Raw genomic sequence first — 25119 nt, forward strand, 5'->3', positions numbered from 1 at the left:
TGTGGGTAGTAGGGCCCAAGAAGTTAATGAAGTTGGGATACATGTACAACAGAAACAGTTGTTTGAATGGCAATAGCTCTTCCTTTCCTGTTTCAGTGAGCATGCCAAAGTAAGCTGAACAAAGCCTATGATAGTAAGCTTGTGAGTGTTTATTTCGAGCTTGTTTGACATTGTTAGCCAATGAGCTATCGTGTTTGCGAGTCTCAGAACCACTGAATTCTATTTTCAAAGCCGTGGCAAGTTTAGCGTAGTCGTTTTGCACGTGTTGCTGTTGTAGACGGATGAACCTTGTCACATGTCTGTTGGACGTTAGCTTCAACAGGTAAAGCCTGTCGGTATTTGTTGCATTAGGGTAGCCATCCAAGGCGTCCTCTATGTCTGCTAAGAACGTCTCAGTGTCGTTTGGCTTTCCTGGACCGGGGTCAAAGATGAGGAAGTTTGACGATTTTGTAAAGGCGATCCCTGCCAAGTGCGCGGGGAGCATCTGCACCCTCCTGTGGGGAATTGTGGGCCGAAATGCCAAGAGGAATAGCCAATCTTTGGTTGTGTTGGCGAGGAGGCGCCAGGTTACTGTGGGCCGAATGGTCAAGAGGAAAAGACTGAGGGACCCCCTAAGAGAGACGAAGTCTGAAATCTCCTGTCGTCTACATTCCTTCGTTCCCTGAGCTCCGGTTGTGAGCTAGGTTGCTCGGTTAGGTAGTCCCGCGATAGCTCGTGACTGTTCTGGAGTTCCTCCAGATGATACCTAAGGGTGGTATTCTGCTGTGTCGCAGAGTCCACCTGGGAGTTGAGGGTGTTTATCTTAGACACGTAGGTGTCGCACTTGCTCCGCTCGGCCTCATACTTATCCGTCATGGTTTTCAGGAAGAGCTCAAGTGCGGAGCGAGAGATTAAGTGATGCGATGTCCTCCTTTTGCTTAGAGGTCACGTTTTCCAACTTTCTCACCTGGGCTTTCTCATCGTTCATTGAATCAGCGACTTCAAGGAGTTCCGCTGTTTTGTCATCCAACTTGGTAAATGTGTTCATTAACTGATCGTCTTTGGTCTGCAGCTTTTGGAATAGAACATTATTGCTTTGAGTGGTTTCATTCAAAACTGTTTGCAGGGCATCAAGTTGCTCGCCAGTTTTTAGCTAGCTCGTCAGATTCATCTAGTTTTGCGTGGACTTCATCGTATATATTTTGGGCTAAAACGAGTTGTTCCTGTAGAATATGGACTTGGTCAAGAGTTTGTTCATGTTCTTTGTCATAAGTGTTAGCCAGATCTTTCAATTAATCTGTTCTCAAACGCAGTTCCTCGGATCTTTCAATTGATCTGTTCTCAAATGCAGTTCCTCGGCTAGCAGTAGTGTTTGTCGATTTTTATCGTCAACTTCCTGGTTCTCTCCACCTGTACCTTCAGCTCCACAGCCTCCTGCTCGTGCCTCTGCTGGGCACTGAGGTATTGGGCCACTGTCCATCTCTGCTGATGGGCATAGTTTAGGGCTAGACTGGAGAGGACCTTCACAAGGCCTGTGCCTGATGGTCTATTGTGGAGAGCATCTGTTGCAATTTCTGCAGTTTTTTTTCGATTATGGCATTGTGATATAACATTCTCAGCACCTCGGCATAATTAGGATTTTCATCACTGCTGAGGTCAGCGATCAATGTTTCCTTGAGTGAGGGTTCACTTATTAGTGAGGGAATGGGTGGCAACCCATCCGATAGCTTGCTCATTATTATGATTATCAGTTATTTCAATTTATATAGTTAGGGTTGAGTTGGAAGCTGCAAACACGATTTAAATCAGTTTATAGACGTCAATGAATCATCAATACTGGATCAGTAATGTGGGAGTTGGCTATTAATGAACTTCCGAAAGCAAATATCTATTTATTAATCAATATTAATGATAAATCAAACCTGTATAGGCTATTTGGGCATTAAACTTTAAAATACCTGAAAGCGTTGCTGTATCTAAGTTAATGTGGAAAAAGGTTAACAATGTCTCAATCAGTTTGTGTATTATCCCAATAAACGACCTGAAAAGATAGTATGGCAATTTAATTTATTTATTAAATTGAACGAGACAATGATATCCAATCAGTTGAGATTGGTTGGATACCATACAGTGTACCCCGTTGTACCAAACATGAGCAACAACCTCTCACTCAACATCATCAAAACAAAGGAGATGATCGTGTACTTCAGGAGACATCAGAGGGAGCACCCCCCTATCCATATCAACAGGACAGTAGTGGAGAAGGTGGAACGTTATTAAGTTCCTTGGCGTACACATCACAGACATACTGAAATGGTCCACCCACACAGGGTGGTGAAGAAGGCTCAACAGCGCCTCTTCAACCTCAGGAGGCTGAAGAAATTTGGCTCGTCACCTAAAACCCTAACAAACTTTTACAGATGCACAATTGAGAGCATCCTGTCGGGCTGTATCACTGCCTGGTACGGCAACTGCACCGCCCTCAACCGCAAGGCTCTCCAGAGGGTGGTGCGGTCTGCACAACACATCACCGGGGAAAACTACCTGCCCTCCAGGACACCTACAGCACCCGATGTCACAGGAAGGCCAAAAATATCAAGGACAACAACCACCCGAGCCTCTGCCTGTTTACCCCGCTACCATCCAGAAGGCAAGTACAGGTGCATCAAAGCTGGGACTGAAAAACCATCACTAACACAGCAGAAGAATCGCCAGTAATTGTTTTTAAATAATTCAGGTTACACTGTATGATATGATTTTCAACTTTCTACATGAATTTAGATTAAACAACGATTTCAGGTTAATTAAAGTTTTATTTTCCAAATAGCCTAGACAGATATGAGTCATCAATAACATTATTTAAATTGAACAATTACATTTGCGAGCTCATTCGAACCAACTCCCACATTACTGAGCTGGTATTGTTGGAAGTCCCGCCTTTGCTGGAATCCAGTGGGATTTAAGCTTTCAGGGATAAGTGACCCCTAGTGGTGATGAATCGCAAGTAATTACATTTTTTAAACATTTTTATAATTTCTTGTGACATCAACCACATGCTCAAATCAAATTTTATTGGGTCACATGCAGATGTTAATGCGAGTGTAGTGACATGCTTGTGCTTCTAGTTCCGACAGCGCAGTAATATCTAACAAGTAATCTAACAATTCCACAACAACTACCTAATACAGACAAATCTAAAGGGATGGAATAAGAATATGTACATATAAATATATGGATGAGCGGCATAGGCATCATGCAATAAATGGTATAAGACACAGTATAAACATATGAGATGAGTATTGTAAGATTTGTAAATATTATTAAAGTGGCATTATTTAAAGTGACTAGTGATCCATTTATTAAAGTGGGCAATGGGGCAGCTGGTAGCCTAGTGGTTAGAGTGTTGGACTAGCAACCAAAAGGTTGCAAGATCAAATCCCCGAGCTGCCCCTGAACAAGGCAGTTAACCCACTGTTCCTAGGCTGTCATTAAAAATAAGAATTTGTTCTTAACTGACTTGCCTAGTAAAATAAATAATGATCTCATTCTGAACGTTGCATAATTAGTAAATCTTCACAAACCCGGGTCTCACTAATTATTTCGTACCACACAAATTGAGTTGATTATTTATTTCCTAATGATAACATAAGATACATATACACAAACAGTCTAGGTTATTGGTTAGAACTTCATACAATGGCAACAGGTCCCTAGTGGACCAATGAGAGAGAAGAGAGATTCAACATTTGTAAACTATGCTTAGTTTCAGCCTTAACACCTTGCCCTGAACTGCCCCTGTTATGGGTAAAAAGTGTAATGCATGTATTTACGTGTTGAAGGTCTCTGTTGGGTATCTCTTTGTGGGTCGAGTTCCGCTTAGTGGGAAAGGTTTGGCCAACGCCTTGTTCATTCGTCTTCAGGTGTAAGTCTCTGATTTTCCAAATTATGTCACAATGTCCTTTCTCTTAGTTGTCAGTTTCCTTGGACTCGTTCTGTGAGAGTGGGCTTATGAGGAGGCTAATCAGCCGTGTCGATGCTCCCGGCGTTGGTAAGAGGGCCGTGTAGACAACCGGTGACTTGAAAAGAATAGCCGGATGGTCCTGCTTAAATTCAACTTCCTAGATACAGAACTTAGAATAGCTCCACCATAAACTTGATTGTTCAGAGATTTACTTTGTCTTCAACCTCGTGTTGAGTTTCGGGGTCACGACTCGTCATAGACCTCGGTTGCAGCACGTGGTCAACTTAGTCTGATATGTAAATTCTTAACTCATGTTTTATACCGTAGAGTAGAAAGGGGCGTTTCCATCTTTATGACACACTCTCTGGGTTCCCTAGGGCGTAGCTAGTTACAAGGCAAGGTATTAGGATTTTCTATGATCTCGTTTGGACAACTAAAACCACAGTCTTATCGTCACCAAAACATTCTTTCATCTGGATATTTTCTACACAACAAAGTATGTAAACATCACATATACATTATGAAAACTCTTCAAGTTAATGTTTTCGTTATAACATCCTCATTTCACTTTTAAGAACATCATAAAATAGACATTCATTTTCATATTCCATCCATCATTGTTTCCACCATTTGGCTGATCAAATATACATGTCCCAAAGTCCATTTATTTGATGTTGTGTAGTTTTGGGCTGTAAACTCTTCCTATGGCACACAGACATTCCAGTCTCTCACATTAGAGAACAGAATGGAGTTGGGGTGTTGCCTTACGATGGGCATGAGGTCATAACCCCCCCCCCCCCCCCCCCAATCAATCCCTCTATACTTCTCCCCCTCTTTGGGAGGGAGAGATATCTCTGTAGAACCGTCATCCATTGTAACCTGATCCTCACAGGCCAGTTATGACAGTCCCCCTCTGGTGGGTTCAACTTGGAAGGATCCTGCATTTTGCAACCCATCATAAGAATGACCATCGGATGTCAACAATTGTATATACACAGTGTAGGCCATTTGTTTGTGAGAATGTGAATAGGATCAAATTTGGTTTATATATATATATATATAGACACTATTTCAATTAAAACTGTTTGTTTCATTTAAAACTATACACAAGAGAAGATGTTGCCCAGAACAAATTAATGTACAAACATTATATCAATTAAACTTTAACAGTCAAAATAAATTCATCAATGACTTAACTAATGAATCTAGCATTAAAAGACAATTTAATAAACACTAGTCAATTCATAGCCTGTTTCTCATTAAACAAAACGTGTTTGCTAATATAAAAATAATCCACCGAAACTAATGCTGAAAACTGATCATCACATCATCTTTATCTGATACAGTGCATTCAAAAAGGATTCAAACCCCTTGACTTTTTCCATATTTTGTTACGTTACAGCATTATTCTAAAATTTATTAAATAGTTTTTTCCTCATCAATCTACACACAATACCCGCAAATTACAACGCAAATCAGGTTTTTCGAAATTTTTGCAAACATTGTCTTAGCTGTGTGCTAGCGTCGTTGTCCTGTTGGAAGGTGAACCTTCGCCCCAGTGTGAGGTCCTGAGCACTCGGGAGCAGGTTTTCATCAAGGATCTCTCTGTACTTTGCTCCGTTCAACTTTCCCTCGATCCTGACGACTCTCCCAGTCCCTGCCGTTGAAAAACATACCCACAGCATGATGATGCCACCACCATGCTTCACCATGCACTGTCAACTGCGGGACCTTATATAGACAGGTGTGAGCCTGTTTGAATTGAATTTACCAAGTGGACTCCAATCAAGTTGTTGAAACATCACAAGGATACTTAATGGAAACAGGATGCACCTGAGAACAATTTCGAGTCTCATAGCAAAGGGTATGAATACTTTGTTATTTTTTGCAAATAATAAATAACACTTGTTTTCAATTTGTCATTATGGGCTATTGTGTGTAGATTGAGGACATTTTTTATTTAAATCGATTTTATTATAAGGCTGTAACGTAACAAAATGTGGAAAAAGTCCAGGGGTCTGAATACTTTCCTTTGGCACTGAGTGTACAAAACATTAGGAACACCTTCCTAATATTGAGTTGCAATCCCCTTTGTCCTCAGTACAGCCTCAATTCGTCAGGCCATGGACTCCACATGGTGTCGAAAGAAACCCACAGGGATGCTGGGCCATGATGACTCCAATGCTTCCCACAGTTGTGTCGGGTTGGCTGGGAGTGGATCTCTACTGCGAATAGCTTGTTCCATCTCCTCTCACAGATGCTCAATTGGATTGAGATCTGGTGACTCAGCAGGCCAGTGCAGTAAGCTGAATTCACGTATGTTCGTGGAACCATCCCTGGACAAGCCTTGTGGCATGGGGCATAATCCTGCTGAAAGAAAATCATTTTGCAGCTGGATACACTGCTGCCATGAAGGGATGCACCTGATTGGCAATGATGTTTAGGTATCCTGTGGCATTCAAATGTTGCTCCACTTTTATCAAGGGGCCCAATGTGTGCCATGAAAACACACATCACACCACCAGCCTGCAATGCTGATACACGGCATGGATGCATGTACTCATGGTTTTCTCCATACCCTAGTCTTCCCATCAGCATTACACATTCCCAAAATGTTTATAGTCCCGTACCCCTTCAAACATTCAGCTGCGTACCCCCTCTAGCACCAGGGTCAGCGCACTCTCAAATATTGTAAGCCTGTCACACACACACTATACGATACACTTATTAAACATAAGAATGAGTGTGAGTTTGTCACAACCCGGCTCGTGGGACGTGACAAAGAGCTCTTATAGGACCAGAGCACAAATAATAATACATTTTGCTCTTTATTTAACCATCTTACATATAAAACCTTACTTGTTAATTGAAAATTGTGAATAATTCACCACAAGTTAATGAGAAGGGTCTGCTTGAAAGGATGCACATAACTCTGCAATGTTGGGTTGTATTGGAGAGAGGCTCAGTCTTAAATCATTTTCCACACACAGTCTGTACCTGTATTTAGTTTTTATGCTAGTGAGGGCCGAGAATCCACTCTCACATAAGTACGTGGTTGCAAAGGGCATCAGTGTCTTAACAGCGCGATTTGCCAAACCAGGATACTCTGAGCGCAGCCCAATCCAGAAATCTGGCTGTGGCATCTGATTAAATTCCATTTTCACAGAACCTCGTTGCAATTTTGATGAGGCGTTCTTGTTCAGATATCGGTAAGTGGACTGGAGGCAGGGCATGAAAGGGATAAAGAATCCAGCTGTTTGTGTCAACCGTTTCAGGAAAGTACCTGTGTAATTGCGCACCCAACTCACTCAGGTGCTTCGTTATATCACATTTGACATTGTCCGGAAGCTTGAGTTCATTTGCACACAAAAAAATCATACAATGATGGAAAGACCTGTGTGTTGTCCTTGTTAATGCAGACAGAGAAGAGCTCCAACTTCTTAATCATAGCCTCAATTTTGTCCCGCACATTGAATATAGCTGCGGAGAGTCCCTGTAATCCTAGATTCAGATCATTCAGGTGAGAAAAAACATCACCCAGATAGGCCAGTTGTGTGAGGAACTCATCATGCAAGCGGTCAGACAAGTGAAAATTATGGTCAGTGAAGAAAACTTTAAGCTTGTCTCTCAATTCCAAAAAACGTGTCAATACTTTGCCCCTTGATAACCAGCGCACTTCTGTATGTTGTGAAAGCGTTACATGGTCGCTGCCCATATCATTGCATAGTGCAGAAAATGCACAAGAGTTCAGGGGCCTTGCTTTAACAAAGCTAACCATTTTCACTGTAGTGTCCAAAACATATTTCAAGCTGTCAAGCATTCCCTTGGCAGCAAGAGCCTCTCGGTGGATGCTGCAGTGTACCCAAGTAGCGTCGGGAGCAACTGCTTGCACGCGCATACCACTCCACTATGTCTCTCTGTCATGGCTTTCGCGCCATCAGTACAGATACCAACACATCCTGACCACCAAAGTCCATTTGATGTCACAAAGCTGTCCAGTACTTTAAAAAGATATCCTGTTGTCCTGGTTTGCAGAAGAGGATGTCTTTCTTTATTGACCCCCAAAAACGTAACGGACATATACCAGGAGCTGTGCCAGGCCCGTCATGTCTGTTGACTCATCCAGCTGTAATGCATAGAATTCACTGGCTTGTATGCGAAGCAGTAATTGTTTCAAAACATCTCCTGCCATGTCACTGATGCGTCGTGAAACCGTATCGTTTTTTGGCCTTTTCCTCCAGCCATATCCGCTGAAGCAGGAAGAATGAAGTCTTCCACAATAGTATGGTGCTTGCCTGTCCTAGCCACTCGGTAGCTCACCATATAAGACGCTTCGAGCCCCTTCTTATTAATGGTATCTGTTGCTTTTATACATGTCTTACTACGCGAAAGTCGTCTTAATTCTCATTCAAAAAACTCCTGCGGCTTATTTTTCAAATTGGCATGTTTTTTTTCTAAATGTCTGCGCAAGAGTGAAGGTTTCATCGAGTTGTGAGATATAAACACACTGTGACTGAGGAAAGGCACTATTCCCAATATAAGTAAATCCCAAATCAATGTAGTTATCATATTTGCACTTCTTCGATGGTCCAACATCCCTGTCTGTTGTTCGGTGCTTTCCCGGATAAAGGGGCAGTAGCTCTTCGGCTGCATCAGATTCACAACTGTCAGTGTCCATGCTAGCTGGGCAAACAACAAATGGAGAATTACTGATGCTAGCATTGGATGTGCTCATGGAAGCAGGTGTAGTACTGCTGGTAGTAGCAGTACTACCAGCAGAGCTGGTATGTGTCTCTATGGATGCGGGCCTTACTTTTTTTAACCATTAATCAATTTTCGAGCAAAAGGAATGAGTGGCAGCTACGTTTGGCTACATACGGACCGTTAGAGGAATTCCTGCAAGAGAGTAATGGTTAACGTGATTGGATGTTAATTACTTGACTAGGCTACCTGTATTTGACATTGTGTTGTTATTTCGCAACACTAGTATTTTTGGCAGTGAAACGAGGCTACTCAGGCGAGAAAAAACCTCACCCACATGTATAGCCCAGTTGTAAAATTGAAATGGCTGTTTGAAAATGTGAAGAAAAACAGTAGAAACTAAAAAAACACAGCAAAACTGACAAGATGCACACTGATCAGTAAAGGGAGGCTAACATTCTATAATGCTCCCTGTTCTCTGCATTGTTCAATTCAACGTTGCCAATTATTTTATGAGATAAGAATTAAGTGGAGTGACTAATCTCAGCTGGTCTGAGAGAACAGATGAGGCTTCTCTCAAGTGTGTAGCCGTTGGTGGGTTTTTACATTGCCCAAACGGGAGAAACTCTTGCCCCAGTAAGAGCAGAAGAAAAGCCTCTCTCCTGTGACTGTTCTCCGATGACCGTTTAGCTCAGCTGATGATTTAAAACATTTTCCACAGTCAGAGCAGTAGTAAGGCTACTCTCCTTTATGTATACCTTGGTGTCTTTTTAAGTGGCCCATTTGAGAGAAACTCTTCCTACAGTCAGAGCAGGAATAAGGCTTCTCTCCTGTGTGTATACGTTCATGATTTTTTAGGTTGCACGGTTGAGAGAAATTCGCCCCACAGTCAGAGCAGGAGTAAGGCTTCTCTCCTGTGTGTATACGTTCATGTTGTTTTAAGTTTCCAAGTTGAGAGAAACTCGCCCTACAGTCAGAGCAGAAGTAAGGCTTCTCTCCTGTGTGTGTTCTCTGATGAACTTTTAGCTCAGATGATGTTGTGAAGCATTTTCCGCAGTCAGAGCAGGAGTAAGACTTTTCTCCCGTGTGTATACGTTCATGTTGTTTTAGGTGGCTCGATTGAGAGAAACTCTTCCTACAGTCAGAGCAGGAGTAAGGCTTCTCTCCTGTGTGTATACGTTCATGCTGTTTTAGGTGGCTCAGTTGACAGAAACTCGCCCTACAGTCAGAGCAGGAGTATGGCTTCTCTCCTGTGTGTGTTCTCCGATGAACTTTTAGCTCACCTGATGTTGTGAAGCATTTTACACAATTAGAGCAGGAGTAAGGCTTCTCTCCTGTATGTATACGTTCATGTATTTTTAGGTCGCCCCGTCGAGAGAAACTCTTTCCACAGTCAGAGCAGGAGTAAGGCTTCTCGCCTGTATGTATATGTTCATGTGTTTTAAAGTGGCCCAGTCGAGAGAAACTATTTCCACAGTCAGAGCAGGAATAAGGCTTCTCTCCTGTGTGTATACGTTCATGTTGTTTTAAGTTTCCCAGTTGAGAGAAACTCGCCCTACAGTCAGAGCAGAAGTAAGGCTTGTCTCCTGTGTGTGTTCTCTGATGAACTTTTAGCTCACCTGATGTTGTGAAGCATTTTCCACAGTCAGAGCAGGAGTAAGGCTTCTCTCCTGTGTGTATACGTTCATGTTGTTTTAAGTTTCCCAGTTGAGAGAAACTCGCCCTACAGTTAGAGCAGAAGTAAGGCTTCTCTCCTGTGTGTGTTCTCTGATGAACTTTTAGCTCACCTGATGTTGTGAAGCATTTTACACAATTAGAGCAGGAGTAAGGCTTCTCTCCTGTATGTATACGTTCATGTATTTTTAGGTCGCCCAGTCGAGTGAAACTCTTTCCACAGTCAGAGCAGGAGTAAGGCTTCTCTCCTGTGTGCGCTCTCTGTTGAACTGCCTTTGATGTTGTGAAATTCTTCCCACCGTCAGTGCAGAAATACAGATTCTCTCCTGCATGTATTTTTAGGTGTATTTTTAACTTTGATAGAATTGGGAAAATCTCCTCACAATGTGGGCAGTGGTGAGACCTCTTAGCTCTGTGATCTTCCTGCTGTTGCTCTCTCGATGTAGAGAATGTCTCAACATGGTTTCCTGTGTGAACAACATCAGAAGAACCAGTCAGTTGGTGTGATATACAGTACCAGTCAAAAGTTTGGACACACCTACTCATTCAAGGGTTTTTCTTTATTTTTACTATTTTCTACATTGAATAATAATAGTGAAGACATCAAAACTATGAAATAACACATATGGACTCATGTAGTAACCAAAAAAGTGTTAAAATGAATCAAAACATATTTTATTTTGCCTTGACAGCTTTGCATACTCTTGGCATTCTCTCAACCAGCTTCACCTGGAATGCTTTTCCAACAGTCTTGAAGTTCACACATATGCTGAGCAATTGTTGGCTGCTTTTCCTTCACGCTGCGATCCAACTCATCCCAAACTATCTCAATTGGGTTGAGGTCGGGTGATTGTGGAGGCCAGGTCATCTGATGCATCACTCCATCACTCTCCTTCTTGGTCAAATAGCCCTTACACAGCCTGGAGGTGTGTTGGGTCATTGTCTTGTTGAAAAACAAAATGAGTTCCACTAAGCCCAAACCAGATGGAATGGCGTATCGCTGCAGAATGCTGTGGTAGCCATGCTGGTTATGTGTGCTTTGAATTCTAAATAAATCATAGTGTCACCAGCAAAGCACCCCCGCAACATCACACTTCCTCCATGCTTCACGGTAGGAAATACACATGCGGAAATCATCCGGTCACCTACTCTGAGTCTCACAAAGACACAGCGGTTAAAAGCAAAAATCTGAAATTTGGACTCATCAGACCAAAGGACAGATTTCCACAGGTCTAATGTCCATTGCTCGTGTTTCTTGGCCCAAGCAAGTCTCTTCTTATTGGTGTGCTTTAGTAGTGGTTTCTTTGCAGCAATCTGATTCACGCAGTCTCCTCTGAACAGTTGATGTTGATGTGTCTGTTACTTGAACTCTAAAGCATTTATTTGGGCTGCAATTTCTGAGGTTGGTAACTCTAATGAACTTATCCCCTGCAGCAGAGGTAACTCTGGGTCTTCCTTTCCTGTGGCTGTCTTCATGAAAGCCAGTTTCATCATAGCACTTGAAGAAACTGTCAAAGTTCTTGAAATGTTCCGGATTGACTGAGCTTCAGGTCTTAAAGTAATGATGGAATGTCGTTTCTCTTTGCTTATTTGAGCTGTTCTTTCCATAATATGGTCTTGGTCTTTTACCAAATAGGGCTCTCTTCTGTATACCACACCTACCTTATCACAACACAACTGATTGGCTCAAAAGCATTAACCTGTTAGGGCTAGGGGGCAGTATTTGCACGGCTGGATAAAAAAATGTACCCGATTTAATCTGGTTACTAATCCTACCCAGTAACTAGAATATGCATATACTTATTATATATGGATAGAAAACACCCTAAAGTTTCTAAAACTGTTTGAATGGTGTCTGTGAGTATAACAGAACTCATTTGGCAGGCAAAACCCTGAGACATTTTCTGACAGGAAGTGGATACCTGATGTGCTGTATTACCTTTAAACCTATGCCATTGAAAAACACAGGGGCTGAGGAATATTTTGGCACTTCCTATTGCTTCCACTAGATGTCACCAGCCTTTACAAAGTGTTTTGAGTCTTCTGGAGGGAGATCTGACCGAACAAGAGCCATGGAACGATGATGGCCCATTAGACACCTGGCGCGCGAGTTCATGTTGGGTACCCTCGTTCCAATACGTTATAAAAGAGAATGCATTCGTCCACCTTGAATATTATTCATGTTCTGGTTAAAAAAGGCCCTAATGATTTATGCTATACAACGTTTGACATGTTTGAACGAACGTAAATATATTTTTTCCCCTCGTTCATGAAGTGAAGTCCGGCGGGCTTAGATCATGTGCTAACAAGACGGAGATTTTTGGACATAAATGATGAGCTTTTTTGAACAAAACTACATTCGTTATGGACCTGTGATACCTGGAAGTGACATCTGATGAAGAGAATCAAAGGTAATGGATTATTTACATAGTATTTTCGATTTTAGATCTCCCCAACATGGCGGCTAGTCTGTATCGCAACGCGTATTTTTCTGGGCGCAGTGCTCAGATTATTGCAAAGTGTGATTTCCCAGTAAGGTTATTTTTAAATCTGGCAAGTTGATTGCGTTCAAGAGATGTAAATCTATAATTCTTTAAATGACAATATAATATTCTACCAATGTTTTCTAATTTTAATTAGTGGTGCTGACTTGAATGCCGGTTATTGGAGGGAAACGATTTCCTGAACATCAACGCCACAGTAAAACGCTGTTTTTGGATATAAATATGAACTTGATAGAACTAAAAATGCATGCATTGTCTAACACAATGTCCTAGGAGTGTCATCTGTTGGAGATTGTAAAAGGTTAGTGCATAATTTTAGCTGATTTTATGGTTTTGGTGACGCCTGTCTTTGAATTGGCACAACATTACACACAACTCTTGTAAATGTACTGTCCTAACATACTCTAAATTTATGCTTTCGCCGTAAAACCTTTTTGAAATCGTAAAACGTGGTTAGATTAAGGAGATGTTTATCTTTCAAAGGGTGTAAAATAGTTGTATGTTTGAAAAATTAGAATTTTGACATTTATTTGGATTCAAATTTGCCGCTCTTGAAATGCACCTGCTGTTGATGGAGTGCACCACGGGTGGGACGCTTGCGTCCCACCTAGCCCATAGAGGTTAAGGAAAGATATGCCACAAATTAACTTTAAAGGCGGCACAGGTGTTAATTGAAATGCATTCCGGGTGACTACCTCATGAAGCTGGTTGAGAGAATGCCAAGAGTTTGCAAAGCTGTCATCAAGGTGGCTACTTTGAAGAATATCAAAAAAAATATGTTATTTACTACATGATTCCATATGTGTTATTTCATAGTTTTGATGTCTTCACTATTATTCTACAATGTAGAAAGAAAGAAAAACCCTTGAATGAGTAGGTGTCCAAAATTTAGACTGGTACTGTACATCAAACAATCACATTTATTTTACAAAGCCCTTTTAACATCAGCAGTTGTCACAAAACAATTCTAAAAGTGGGTAAGAGTTGAAAGCTAAAAAGGGGTGTGTCATCCTCTCACTATCACAAAGGTTAGTAACTACACAGACTCATTTCATATCATCCTCCACTCAACATCACAAGGGTTAGTAACTACACAGACTCATTTCATAGAACTTTAAAACACTGGCAGTTTGTCTACTTCACTTCTTTAGTCTACTCTGATCACTCCAGATAGCCCAGTGAATAAAACAAAATGTTGGCAAAACTGGTGTTCAACCATGCAAGTCTGAGTAGCATGAAATAACATCTACCTTCTCATTGTAACAGTTCATCATGAAACAGTTCTACTGCAACTTTTCATTCGTAGTGGGAAGTTGGAACGAACAACAAAAACTTACCGTAATTTCCGGACTATTGAGCGCACCTGAACATAAGCCGCACCCACTGAATTAAAAAAAAAGTATTATTTTGAACATAAATAAGCCGCACATGTCTATAAGCCGCAGGTGCCTACCGGTACATTGAAACAAATTAACTTTACACAGGCTTTAACGAAACACGGCTTGTAACAAAAATAAATAGGCTTTAACGAAACACGGCTTGTAACAAAAAATAAACAATTAGCAGTAAACAGTAGCGTACCAAGAAAGTCATTGGTCACTATCTTCCTCCTCCTGTGCACAGAAACCACTGAAGTCATCTCCTTCGGTGTCGGAGTTGAATAGCCTCAGAATTGCTTCATCCGATATTGGATCGTTTTCATTGTCGCTCTCGTCACTGTTTGACCTTAACCCGTTCGGCAATTTCATTGGTCTAATGAAAGCTTCATGCCGGCAAAAAACTGAGCACGTCACAGAATGTGTTTTTTTTGTTTTGTTTTTTTAAATTTGAAAGCGGGAAAAATCCATATATTAGCCGCGTCATTGTTTAAGCCGCGAGGTTCAAAGCGTGAGAAAAAAGTTGCGGCTTATAGTCCGGAATTTACAGTAGTTAGATAGAACCTGCTCTTACCATGAGAAACAGATTTCCCAATCTTCTCCTCCACCTCTTCATCTTTAATGTTGACATTCAGCTCCAGTGTTTGACTGCAGTCTTCCAGCTTCACTGATGCCATCTCTGGATCATGCAGTGCAAACTGGGCTCCACTTTCACAATCAGGACCCAGTGACTGTAGGTTTGGACTCCGTGTGGAAGGAGAGAGGCAGGCTGGGTTTGTCCTCACTGTTGATGTTACCGGCCTCAGACTTAATCTGAGTCGTCCTGTAGTAATAATGAGAAACAGACAAGTTATTGTCTTGACAGTTCTGACACTTTCTTTATTCTCTAAAAATATATTATACATTTCTTCTTGTTCAATTATCTAATTCACCACACGACTTGGACTGAAATAGCTACCGGTACTGTTTATATTTAGGTGCAGGAGCTCCACAATACTGTTGAGCTAATATTCTATTAGAGGAACATGAGCGTGAGCTCATGTTGAGCTCAGTTGGTAGAGCATGGTGTTTGCAACGCCAGGGTTGTGGGTTCGATTCCCACGGGGGACCAGTGCGAAAAAAGAAAAAAAAAAATGTATGAAATGTATGCATTCACTACTGTAAGTCGCTCTGGATAAGAGCGTCTGCTAAATGACTAAAATGTAAATGTAGCTCAAACAGTAGAAATGTGAGGTGCTGATACTCATTTCAATAGATCAGGTAGGTAAGCATTGCCAATAAAACATTAATTCATCCAAATTAGACAAAGTAGACTCTTTAAATTAGGTAAGTAAGGTAAGTGCAGTTAACCTATAGTAGATTTCACAAATTCACATACAGTTAATGTCGGAAGTTTACATAAACCTTAGCAAAATACATTTAAACTCAGTTTTTCACAATTCCTGACATTTAATCCTAGTAAAGATTCCCTGTCTTAGGTCAGTTAGGATCACCACTTTATTTTAAGAATGTTTTAATGTCAGAATAACAGTAGAGAGAGTGATTTATTTCAGCTTGTATTTACCAAAAGGGATCTCTCAGTTTCAAGGTCTCAGCTTGGAGAGAAGAAGCCTCATGAGGTACTGGTCGGTCACATGCAGGAACTAAACGTTAATGATGAATAATGAATAAGCTAAATCATACAAATATAACTTGTCTAAGCAGTATATAGGAGAACTAACAGGACTGCCCCGGCAGAGCTCCAGACCGACGTGTACTATGGTGCTTTAGGTTTGTTGGAACCTCTCCAGCTTGCTGATAATAAAGAACGATTCATTTAAGTTTCACTTAGTCCCTATGTGGTGATTTTCCACGACAAAAACCCACCACCCCATTTCACTATTTAACCCTATCTAGTCCTACGCCAGACCACTTCCTCTCAAGATCACTTACCCTGTACCCATCTTCCTCTACCACTCTCTTTACTGCATCGACATACAACACTTTCTGTACTACTGTAACCCTGGCAACCTCAATCTGCCTTTCTCTCACCTGACACCTCAGATCTCCAGCCCCATTGGCCCCCCCACAACTAACAAACAGAACTTTCTCCACGATACCACACATTCCTTATTCTCACTCCTACACACTGCTGCAACAGGCCCATAAACCTGACACCTAAAACACTGTAGTATTTACGGAACAAAAGCGCCCACGGGATAACTGACACTTCCTACCTTTACCCTTCTGGCAGAGACTCTGCATCAAAACTCAGCATGACAGAATGTCTTCTGTTTCCCAAGGCTCTACACTGGATCTATGTCTCACCAAACGGCGGGCATCACAAACACCTGGAATATTCCATTTCAACTGCTCCTCCTTAACACTTAAACCTAATCCCATTATCACTTCTTTCAATGCCGCCCTGTTCTGGAGAGCAAGTCGAGTCACAGTTCTTGTTCCTAATCGCATAATCTCCTCTGGACAGAGGAGAAACAATCAATCAGAGTCCACTCAGTTACTTTCATCAACTCAACTTCCCTCTACACTCAGCTCCTTCCTCACCACACTGCTTCCCTCTACACTCAGCTCCTTCCTCACCACACTGCTTCCCTCTACACTCAGCTCCATCTCGGGGGTCATCATTGCACCGGCCATTGCAGTAAATTCATCCTCACTCATCACGTTCACTTTCCTCCTGTAGCTCTTCTAAAAGTTCTGTGTGATCCTCCATTACATATTCACTCAAAACGTATTCCACCTTTCTCCTTTTTTTCCTTGTCCACCATCTTCTCCTTCATCAGATCTTCCAGAAGCCATGTGCAATCCCCCATTCCACTTTTTTTCCTTGTTCGCCAAAAAAATTCTCAGCTCATCCACACCCCTCTAGCTTTGGGTAGCTGCATACCAATAGAGTACCATAGAATAAATAAAAAATACCCATAAAAAAACCTAGCAGTCAAACAGGGAAATGGTTCCAATCCTTTTTCCACCATTCATTTCTCTCAGAGGATTTTTAGAAACACTTAAAATAAGGGCCGTGTTTCCTGTAGGCTTACCCTGGCATGGTGTTTTGATAACCGTGTAAATCTCTCTAGGACAAGGTGAGGTATCAATATAGTCGCCTGTATTTACCAACAACAAAAATTAAATGTTAATTAGCTGCTAATGTGGCTATCATAAAGAACTACAAATGCCATGATGATCTGGACAAGAGTGCTGAATCTAGGCAAAGGATCTCTGGGTGAACTAATGTTAGTCAAATTTAGTAATGCATAAATATGCTACAGTGATGCAGTGATGTTATTTTCCATGATGGCTACTTTGATGCTAATTAGAGTTTTATAATCTGAGAGGAAATAGAGCGGAATATATTGATACAAGTCAACTTGTCTGAGAGAAATTTACACGGTTATCAAAACATCACACCAGGGTAAGCCTACACAAAACACAATCCTTATTTTAAGTGTTTCTAAAATTAAAGGAACCATTTCCCTGTTTGTCATAAAACCTATCTCTTGCTAACTGAATACAAATAAAAAACGGAAATATCACATTTACATAAGTATTCAGACCCTTTACTTAGTACTTTGTTGAAGCACCTTTGGCAGCGATTACAGCCTCAAGTCTTCTTGGGAATGATGCTACAAGCTTGGCACACCTGTATTTGGGGAGTTTCTCCCATTCGGATCTGCAGATCCTCTCAAGCTCCGTCAGGTTGGATGTGTCACTGCACAGCTATTTTCAGGTCTCTCCAGAGATGTTCGATTGGGTTTAAGTCTGGGCTCTGGCTGGGCCACTCAAGGACATTCAGATACTTGTTCCGAAGCCACTCCTGCGTTGTCCTGGCTGTGTGCTTAGGGTAGTCGTCCTGTTGGAAGGTGAACCGTCACCCCAGTATGAGGTCCTGAGTGCTCTGGAGCAGGTTTTCATCAAGGAGCTCTGTACTTTGCTCCGTTCATCTTTCCCTCGATCCTGACTAGTCTCCCAGTCTCTGCTGCTGAAAAACATGCCCACAGCATGATGCTGCCACCACCATGCTACACCGTAGGAATGGTGCCAGGTTTCCTCCAGACGTGACGCTTGGCATTCAGGCCAAAGAGTTCAATCTTGGTTTCATCAGACCAGAGAATCTTGTTTCTCATGGTCAGAGTCCTTTAGGTGCCTTTTGGAAAACTCCAAGCAGGCTGTCATGTGCCTTTTATTGAGGAGTGGCTTCTGTCTGGCCACTACCCCTGTTTTAGGCGGAGCTATTCTTTTCTTCTTTTCAAACAAATACTATGTGATATTTTACATAACATCTTGCTAGATATGCCTTTTGTTTTGTTCGTGAGGAGTAATGGCCGAGAGAAGGTAGGAGGCACTGTTTTGTTTAGAGTCGCTTAGGTTAGACTGCTCCCTTTAATGGATCAGTCGTCCACCAGGCTACACTCAATGATTAGAGGGAGGTGGGAGAGGAAGCGTTGGGTGTCTCGGTTAGGGAGAACAGTGGAATGGGATTCAGTGTTTTACTGTTAGGATAGATTTATTTTTGTTTGTTCCAACAGATCTTTACATATTTTTCTCACTACAAAATATTCCTGCATTCCTTGTGGTTACTAAACATATTTTAGATATGCCTTTATGCTTTAGCTTATTCCATGTTTACATCTTGGTTAAATGACTTCAAATGCAAAACTGAAATGTAGTTTATGGAATGTCTGTGGAGTTTGTAAACTATCCAAGTTTAAACAGGTTATTACTAGGCTTAACAACTTCATCTATTGTGTTCCTAGAAGAAACTCACTTGTTGAAGGCTGAGCTACTGAAAGTATGTAGGAGATGGCAAGTAATAGCATCCTGTTTCTCCTCTCATTCTCATGGTGTTATGGTTTTAATTCACAAATCTGTTCCGTTTCAAGTGGATACTATTATAACTGATACATGTGGTAGATACATTCTGATACAGGAAACTCTTTGAATGAGCATATTCATCTGGTTAATGTTTATGGTCCTAATGATGATGATCTTTGCTTTATCTTGGCCAGGTCGCAGTTGTAAATGAGAACTTGTTCTCAACTAGCTTACCTGGTTAAATAAAGGTGGGGGGGAAAAAAATAATAATAATAAAAATAAAAAAAACAATCGGGATAAAATTATTTGAGAATTAATTTCTATTGATTACCAGGAATGGAGGCTAAGTCCTAATGGCAGGGGTTTTTAATTGCACTATTGATCCTCATCTAGATCGCTCCTCTGGTTAGACACTTCCCATTCGCAGAGAACAAAATTCCAGGATTTCATTAAGGACTTTAATCTATGTGAACCTTGGAGGACTCAGAACCCAAGTAAAAGGGAGTATTCATGTTACTCGTCATATTTAAATCATATTCTCGTATAGACTACTCTTTAGTTTCTTGATAGTTGCTTCCCAATGTAGCAGGAAGTGGATATGATAGTATTGTTCAGAGTGACCGTTCCCTTGTGTCGTCATTCTATAAGGATACAAAACTAGTAAAAGTATCCTCTAGATGGTGTTTGCATCCCAGATAGTTACAGGACCAGGACTTTGTACATTACTTTGGAGTGCATATAGAGGTTTATTTTACATTGAACACTGACCAACCGTCAGCGAGTACCAGATGGGAGGCTTTCAAAGCATATATTAGGGGGGAAATTATACGTTTTACCAGTTTCATATCAATTAAAGCTGAAAATGAAAATCAGAGAAATGGAGAGGGAAAATTATTTGGATAACTCAGTAGAAGTAAACAAGGAATTATTTGTTCTTAAAGCTCAGTATAAAGAACGTTCCACCTCAAAGGCTGCAAACAGCTTAACTAGGCTGAAACAGTCCTATGATCAAGGTGAAAAACCTGGTAAATTGCTGGCCTGGCGCATTAAGAAGTTCAATTCAGACCGAGCCATTCCTGCAATTCATAATTAACAAGGACAATTATTAATGGATCATGTAGAAATAAACCAAACATTTGCTTCCCACTACGACACAATTTACAACTCTGAATCTCCTGAGAACTAATCAGGTCTTGATATTCCCTCTAGTTCAGAAGACACTAAATTGGATCTGGAAAAGGAAGTGGATGATGTTGAAATATCTGATGCTATTTTCAACATGAAGGCAGGTAAAGAGGCAGGTCCAGATGGGCTCCCAATAGATATTTAGAAGACATTTAAGGACAAACTTCTACGTCCACTTCTGGATATGTGCAGTGTATTGGGGTATGATATGCTCTAGAGCTCAGATACAGACAATAAACACCCACCTGAGATTGTTGCAATACAATTGGACAATGAGTACATACAGTAGAAGTCAGAAGTTTACATACACCTTAGCCAAAAACATTTAAACTCAGTTTTTCAGTTTTTCACAATCCTAGTAAAAATTCCCTGTCTTAGGTCAGTTAGGATCAACACTTATTTTAAGAATGTGAAATGTCAGAATAATAGTAGAGAGAGTGATTTATTTCAGCTTTTTTATCACATTCCCAGTGGGTCAGAAGTTTACATGCACTCAATTAGTATTTGGTAGCATTGCCTTTAAATTGTTTAACTTGGGTCAAACGTTTCAGGTAGCCTTCCACAAGCTTCCCACAGTTGGGTGAATTTTGGCCCATTCCTCCTGACAGAGCTGGTGTAACTGAGTCAGTTTGGTAGACCTTGCTCGCACACACTTTTTCAGTTCTGCCCACAAATGTTCTATAGGATTGAGGTCAGGGCTTTGTGATGGCCACTCCAATAATTTGACTTTGTTGTCCTTAAGCCATTTTGCCACAACTTTGGAAGTATGCTTGGGGTCATTGTCCATTTGGAAGACCCATTTGCAACCAAGCATTACCTTCCTGACTGATGTCTTGAGATGTTGCTTCAGTTTATCCACATAATTTTCCCTTCTTATGATGCCATCTATTTTGTGAAGTGCACCAGTCCCTCCTGCAGCAAAGCACCCCCACAACATGATGCTGCCACCCCGTGCTTCACAGTTGGGATGGTGTTCTTCGACTTGCAAGCCTCCCCCTTTTTCCTCCAAACATAACGATGGTCATTATGGCCAAGCAATTCTATTTTTGTTTCATCAGACCAGAGGACATTTCTCCAAAAAGTACGATCTTTGTCCCCATGTGCAGTTGCAAACCGTAGTCTGGCTTTTCTATGGCGGTTTTGAAGCAGTGGCTTCTTCCTTGCTGAGCGGCCTTTCAGGTTATGTCGATATAGGACTCGTTTTACTGTGGATATACTTTTGTACCTGTTTCCTCCAGCATCTTCACAAGGTCCTTTCCTGTTGTTCTGGGATTGACTTGCACTTTTCGCAAGTACATTCATCTCTAGGAGACAGAACGCGTCTCCTTCCTGAGCGGTATGACGGTTGCGTGGTCCCATGGTGTTTATACTTGCGTACTATTGTTTGTACAGATGAACGTGGTACCTTCAGGAGTTTGGAAATTGCTCCCAAGGATGAACCAGACTTGTGGAGGTCTACAATTTTTTTTCTGAAGTCTTGACTGATTTATTTTGATTTTCCCATGATGTCAAGCAAAGAGGCACTGGGATTGAAGGTAGGCCTTGAAATACATCCACGGATACACCTCCAATTGACTCAAATGATGTCAATTAGCCTATCAGAAGCATCTAAAGCCATAACATAATTTTCTGGAATTTTCCAAGCTGTTTAAAGGCACAGTCAACTTAATGTATGTAAACTTCTGACCCACTGGAATTGTGATACAGTGAATTCTAAGTTAAATAATCTGTCTGTAAACAATTGTTGGAAAAATGACTTGTGTCATGCACAAAGTAGATGTCCTAACCGACTTGCCAAAACGATAGTTTTTTTACAAGAAATTTGTGGAGTGGTGGAAAAACGAGTTTCAATGACTCCAACCTAAGTGTATGTAAACTTCCGACTTCAACTGTATATCACCCTTGTTAAGCTCCACAAATTTGACCCCAATACCCCAGACCTGTGTGTTAAATGTAACACGCATTTAGGCACCTTGTATCATTGCCTGGAGGAATGTGCTGAGAGCTCAGTACTGCGCTATGTCTCTGAGATTACCTCTACCCCAATACCACTATTCCCTAAACTATGCCTCCTAAATCTTTACCCAGAGAATCTCTCCTTACATAGGAGAGAAAATAAAATGGTTGACCTCTGTCTATTACAAGCTAGACGTTCAATAGCTCTCCACTGGAAGTATGTCAGTTCCCTCACTTGGTCATTGGTTAAAATAATTAACGTCAAGCCTGGCTCTTGAAAAATGTACTTGTATAGTTAAAAAGAAAGGCCCAGAGTTTAATAATATTTGGGATCTGTTTTGTGAGTTTTTGGAAACCGGTGATATTGTAGAAGCATTGGAACTGTAAATCTGTATATTCTCTATTTTTTTAATGTGAATATTGGCTGTAGTTCCTAGAGTAACCTACATATTACACTTTTTATTTTTAAATGTTTTGGTACCCTTCGCCAGATCTGTACCTCGACATAATCCTTTCATGGAGCTCTACGGACAATTCCTTCGACCTCTTGGCTTGGTTTTTGCTCTGAAATGCACTGTCAAATGTGGGACCTTATATAGAAAGGTGTTTAACTTTCTAAATCATGCCCAATAAATGTAATTCACCAAAGGTGGACTCCAATCAAGTTGTAGAAACATCTCAAGGATAATCAATGGAAACAGGACCACCTGAGCTCAATGTCGAGTCTCAGAGCAAAGGGTCTGAATACCTATGTAAATAAGGTATTTTTGTTGAGAATTTTTAATACATGTACAAACATTTCTAAAAAACCTGTGTCATTTTTTTGATTTAATACATTTTATAATAAGGCTGTAACGTAACAAAATGTGGAAAAAGTCAAGGGGTCTGAATACTTTCCCGAATGCACTGTATGTATTCATATAAGAAGGCTGTGCAATACAAAAGAGGAATAAAACTATTCTAAAAGTGGGCAAGTTGGGGCATGTCATCCTCTACTCACTATCACAAGGGTTAGTATCTACACAGACTCATTTCATAGAACTTTAAAAAACTACTTCAATTATTTAGTGATCACTCCAGATAGCCCAGTGAATAAAACAAATGCTGGCAATACTGGTGTCAAACCATGCAAGTCTCAGAATGAAATAACATCTACCTTCTCATTGAAACAGTTCATCATGAAACAGTTATACTGCAACTTTTCATACACAGTGGGAAGTTGGAACGAACAACAAACTTATTTAGATAGAACCTGCTCTTACCATGAGAAAGAGATTTCCCAATCTTCTCCTCCTCTTCTTCATCTTTAATGTTGACATTCAGCTCCAGTGTTTGACTGCAGTCTTCCAGCTTCACTGATGCCATCTCTGGATCCTGCAGTGCAAACTGGGCTCCACTGTCACAATCAGGACCCAGTGACTGTAGGTTTGGACCCAGTGTGGAAGGAGAGAGGCAGGCTGGGTTTGTCCTCACTGTTGATGTTACCGGCCTCAGACTTAATCGGAGTCGGCCTGTAGTAATAAAGACAAACGGACACAAAAGTTAGTCTTGACAGTTCAGGCACTTTCTTTATTCTCAAAAAACACTTTATATTTAGGTGCAGGAGCCCCACAATACTGTAAAACTAATATTCTATAAGAGGAACATGAGCTCAAACAGTAGAAATTTGAAGTGATGGTACTCAGCTTTGGTGAGCTCCTGTCCAAGTCAAGCACTGATCTCATTTCAATAGCTCTGATTCACATTAGACAAAGTATACACTTTAAATCAGACTACACAACTTAAGTGCACTCAACTATAGTAGATTTCCTGAATTCACAAATGCATAAATGACTCAAAAAACATTTAGTACAAGGTTACCATTTGTTTTAGGCAGCACTATGTACTATTTTCCTGAATAACCTTGTCTTCACTGTATTATTTCAATCAAAACCAATAGTATGTCTGTTCACACCATAGTAACATTTATAAATAAAGATAGAAACAAATGAATGTGTCTGAATGTTAGTACACATGTAGAAAACTGATAATCTTTACATTCAGCTTCAAAACAGTAGTGCAACCGTGAAATTGTCTCTCTGCTGCACCCTCACTGCCTGGACTTTACATTTTTTTTCATTGTATTCACAGGAATGTCCCTGCATTGACCTGTAATATTGTTATTATTGTTGCAATAAAAGAAAAAAGAAATCCGTTGACGCAGACCGAGTGGTGCCGCCATTTTACCAGCTCGTGAATTTTACACAAAATCAATAACTTGCTAAACGAATTCAGAAATCTCAAGTAAATAGATTCTTTATGAAATGACCTTGATAAAATGATGTACACCCGTCAGACAAACCCCAAAGGCTCTAACTATGTAACGATAACTTGTAAAATAGTTATCACGTTCTTCAATCGGCTTGACACAAAAACACATCAAACCTTTACCAAACGTGATAATACCTTAACGGATGTATTACCTAAAATGGTATGACATATTCTTTCGATATTAGAAAGTTTAAACGTGATATTACATACTTGTAGTAATAGATAGAAACGAACACGAAGGTTATATTCTTGACTGCATCGTTCTGGCTCTTTCTTTATACTGAAGAATGGTGGGCGCCTTCCCGGAACTTCCTGTTCACCCACTAACACCGTCCGTGCATTCCGGATCCTTGGGAAGGCCCTACCACATTACATGAGAAGGGGTCGTAGCCTCCTGCAGGACACATCTCCTTTGCATAGAGTTGATCAAGATGTTAATTGTGTAATGCTATTTCTAGAATATTTGCTTGTCTGTGGTGTGTAATGAGGAGCAACCAGACGCTGCACTTGACACATTTATGAAATTGATTATTCCAGTTACTAATAAGCACGCAGCTATTAAGGAAATGACTGTAAAAACTGTTAAATATCCTTGGATTGATGAGGAATTGAAAAATGTTATGGTAGAGAGGGATGAGGCAAAAGGTATGGCAAATAAGTC

The 25119-nt window shown here is 40.8% G+C and overlaps 1 protein-coding gene across 1 annotated transcript; it reads right to left on the reverse strand.

Annotated features, from left to right (window-relative positions):
- Positions 1 to 3593: 3593 nt before the first annotated feature.
- On the reverse strand, positions 3594 to 24773 carry LOC106574982 (uncharacterized). Its single transcript, XM_045698531.2, has 4 exons — positions 24669 to 24773; positions 23411 to 23659; positions 14770 to 15018; positions 3594 to 10782 (listed from the first exon to the last, which is right to left on the reverse strand). The coding sequence occupies exons 2-4, from the start codon at positions 23511 to 23513 to the stop codon at positions 9380 to 9382; spliced, it is 1755 nt and encodes a 584-aa protein (XP_045554487.1). The 5' UTR covers positions 23514 to 23659; positions 24669 to 24773; the 3' UTR covers positions 3594 to 9379.
- Positions 24774 to 25119: the final 346 nt, after the last annotated feature.

The sequence above is a fragment of the Salmo salar genome, chromosome 17, assembly GCF_965601325.2.
Source record: "Salmo salar chromosome 17, fSalSal1, whole genome shotgun sequence".
NCBI classification, from domain to species: Eukaryota; Metazoa; Chordata; class Actinopteri; order Salmoniformes; family Salmonidae; genus Salmo; species Salmo salar.

Excerpts from the sequence above, each read along its gene's own strand:
- LOC106574982 (XM_045698531.2), bottom strand. The coding sequence starts at position 23,513 with ATGGCATCAGTGAAGCTGGAAGACTGCAGTCAAACACTGGAGCTGAAT. Across the intron at positions 15,019-23,410 it reads TGGGAAATCTCTTTCTCATG|GACGACTCAGATTAAGTCTG; the intron begins GTAAGAGCAGGT and ends TTATTACTACAG. Across the intron at positions 10,783-14,769 it reads TGGGAAATCTGTTTCTCATG|GAAACCATGTTGAGACATTC; the intron begins GTAAGAGCAGGT and ends TTGTTCACACAG.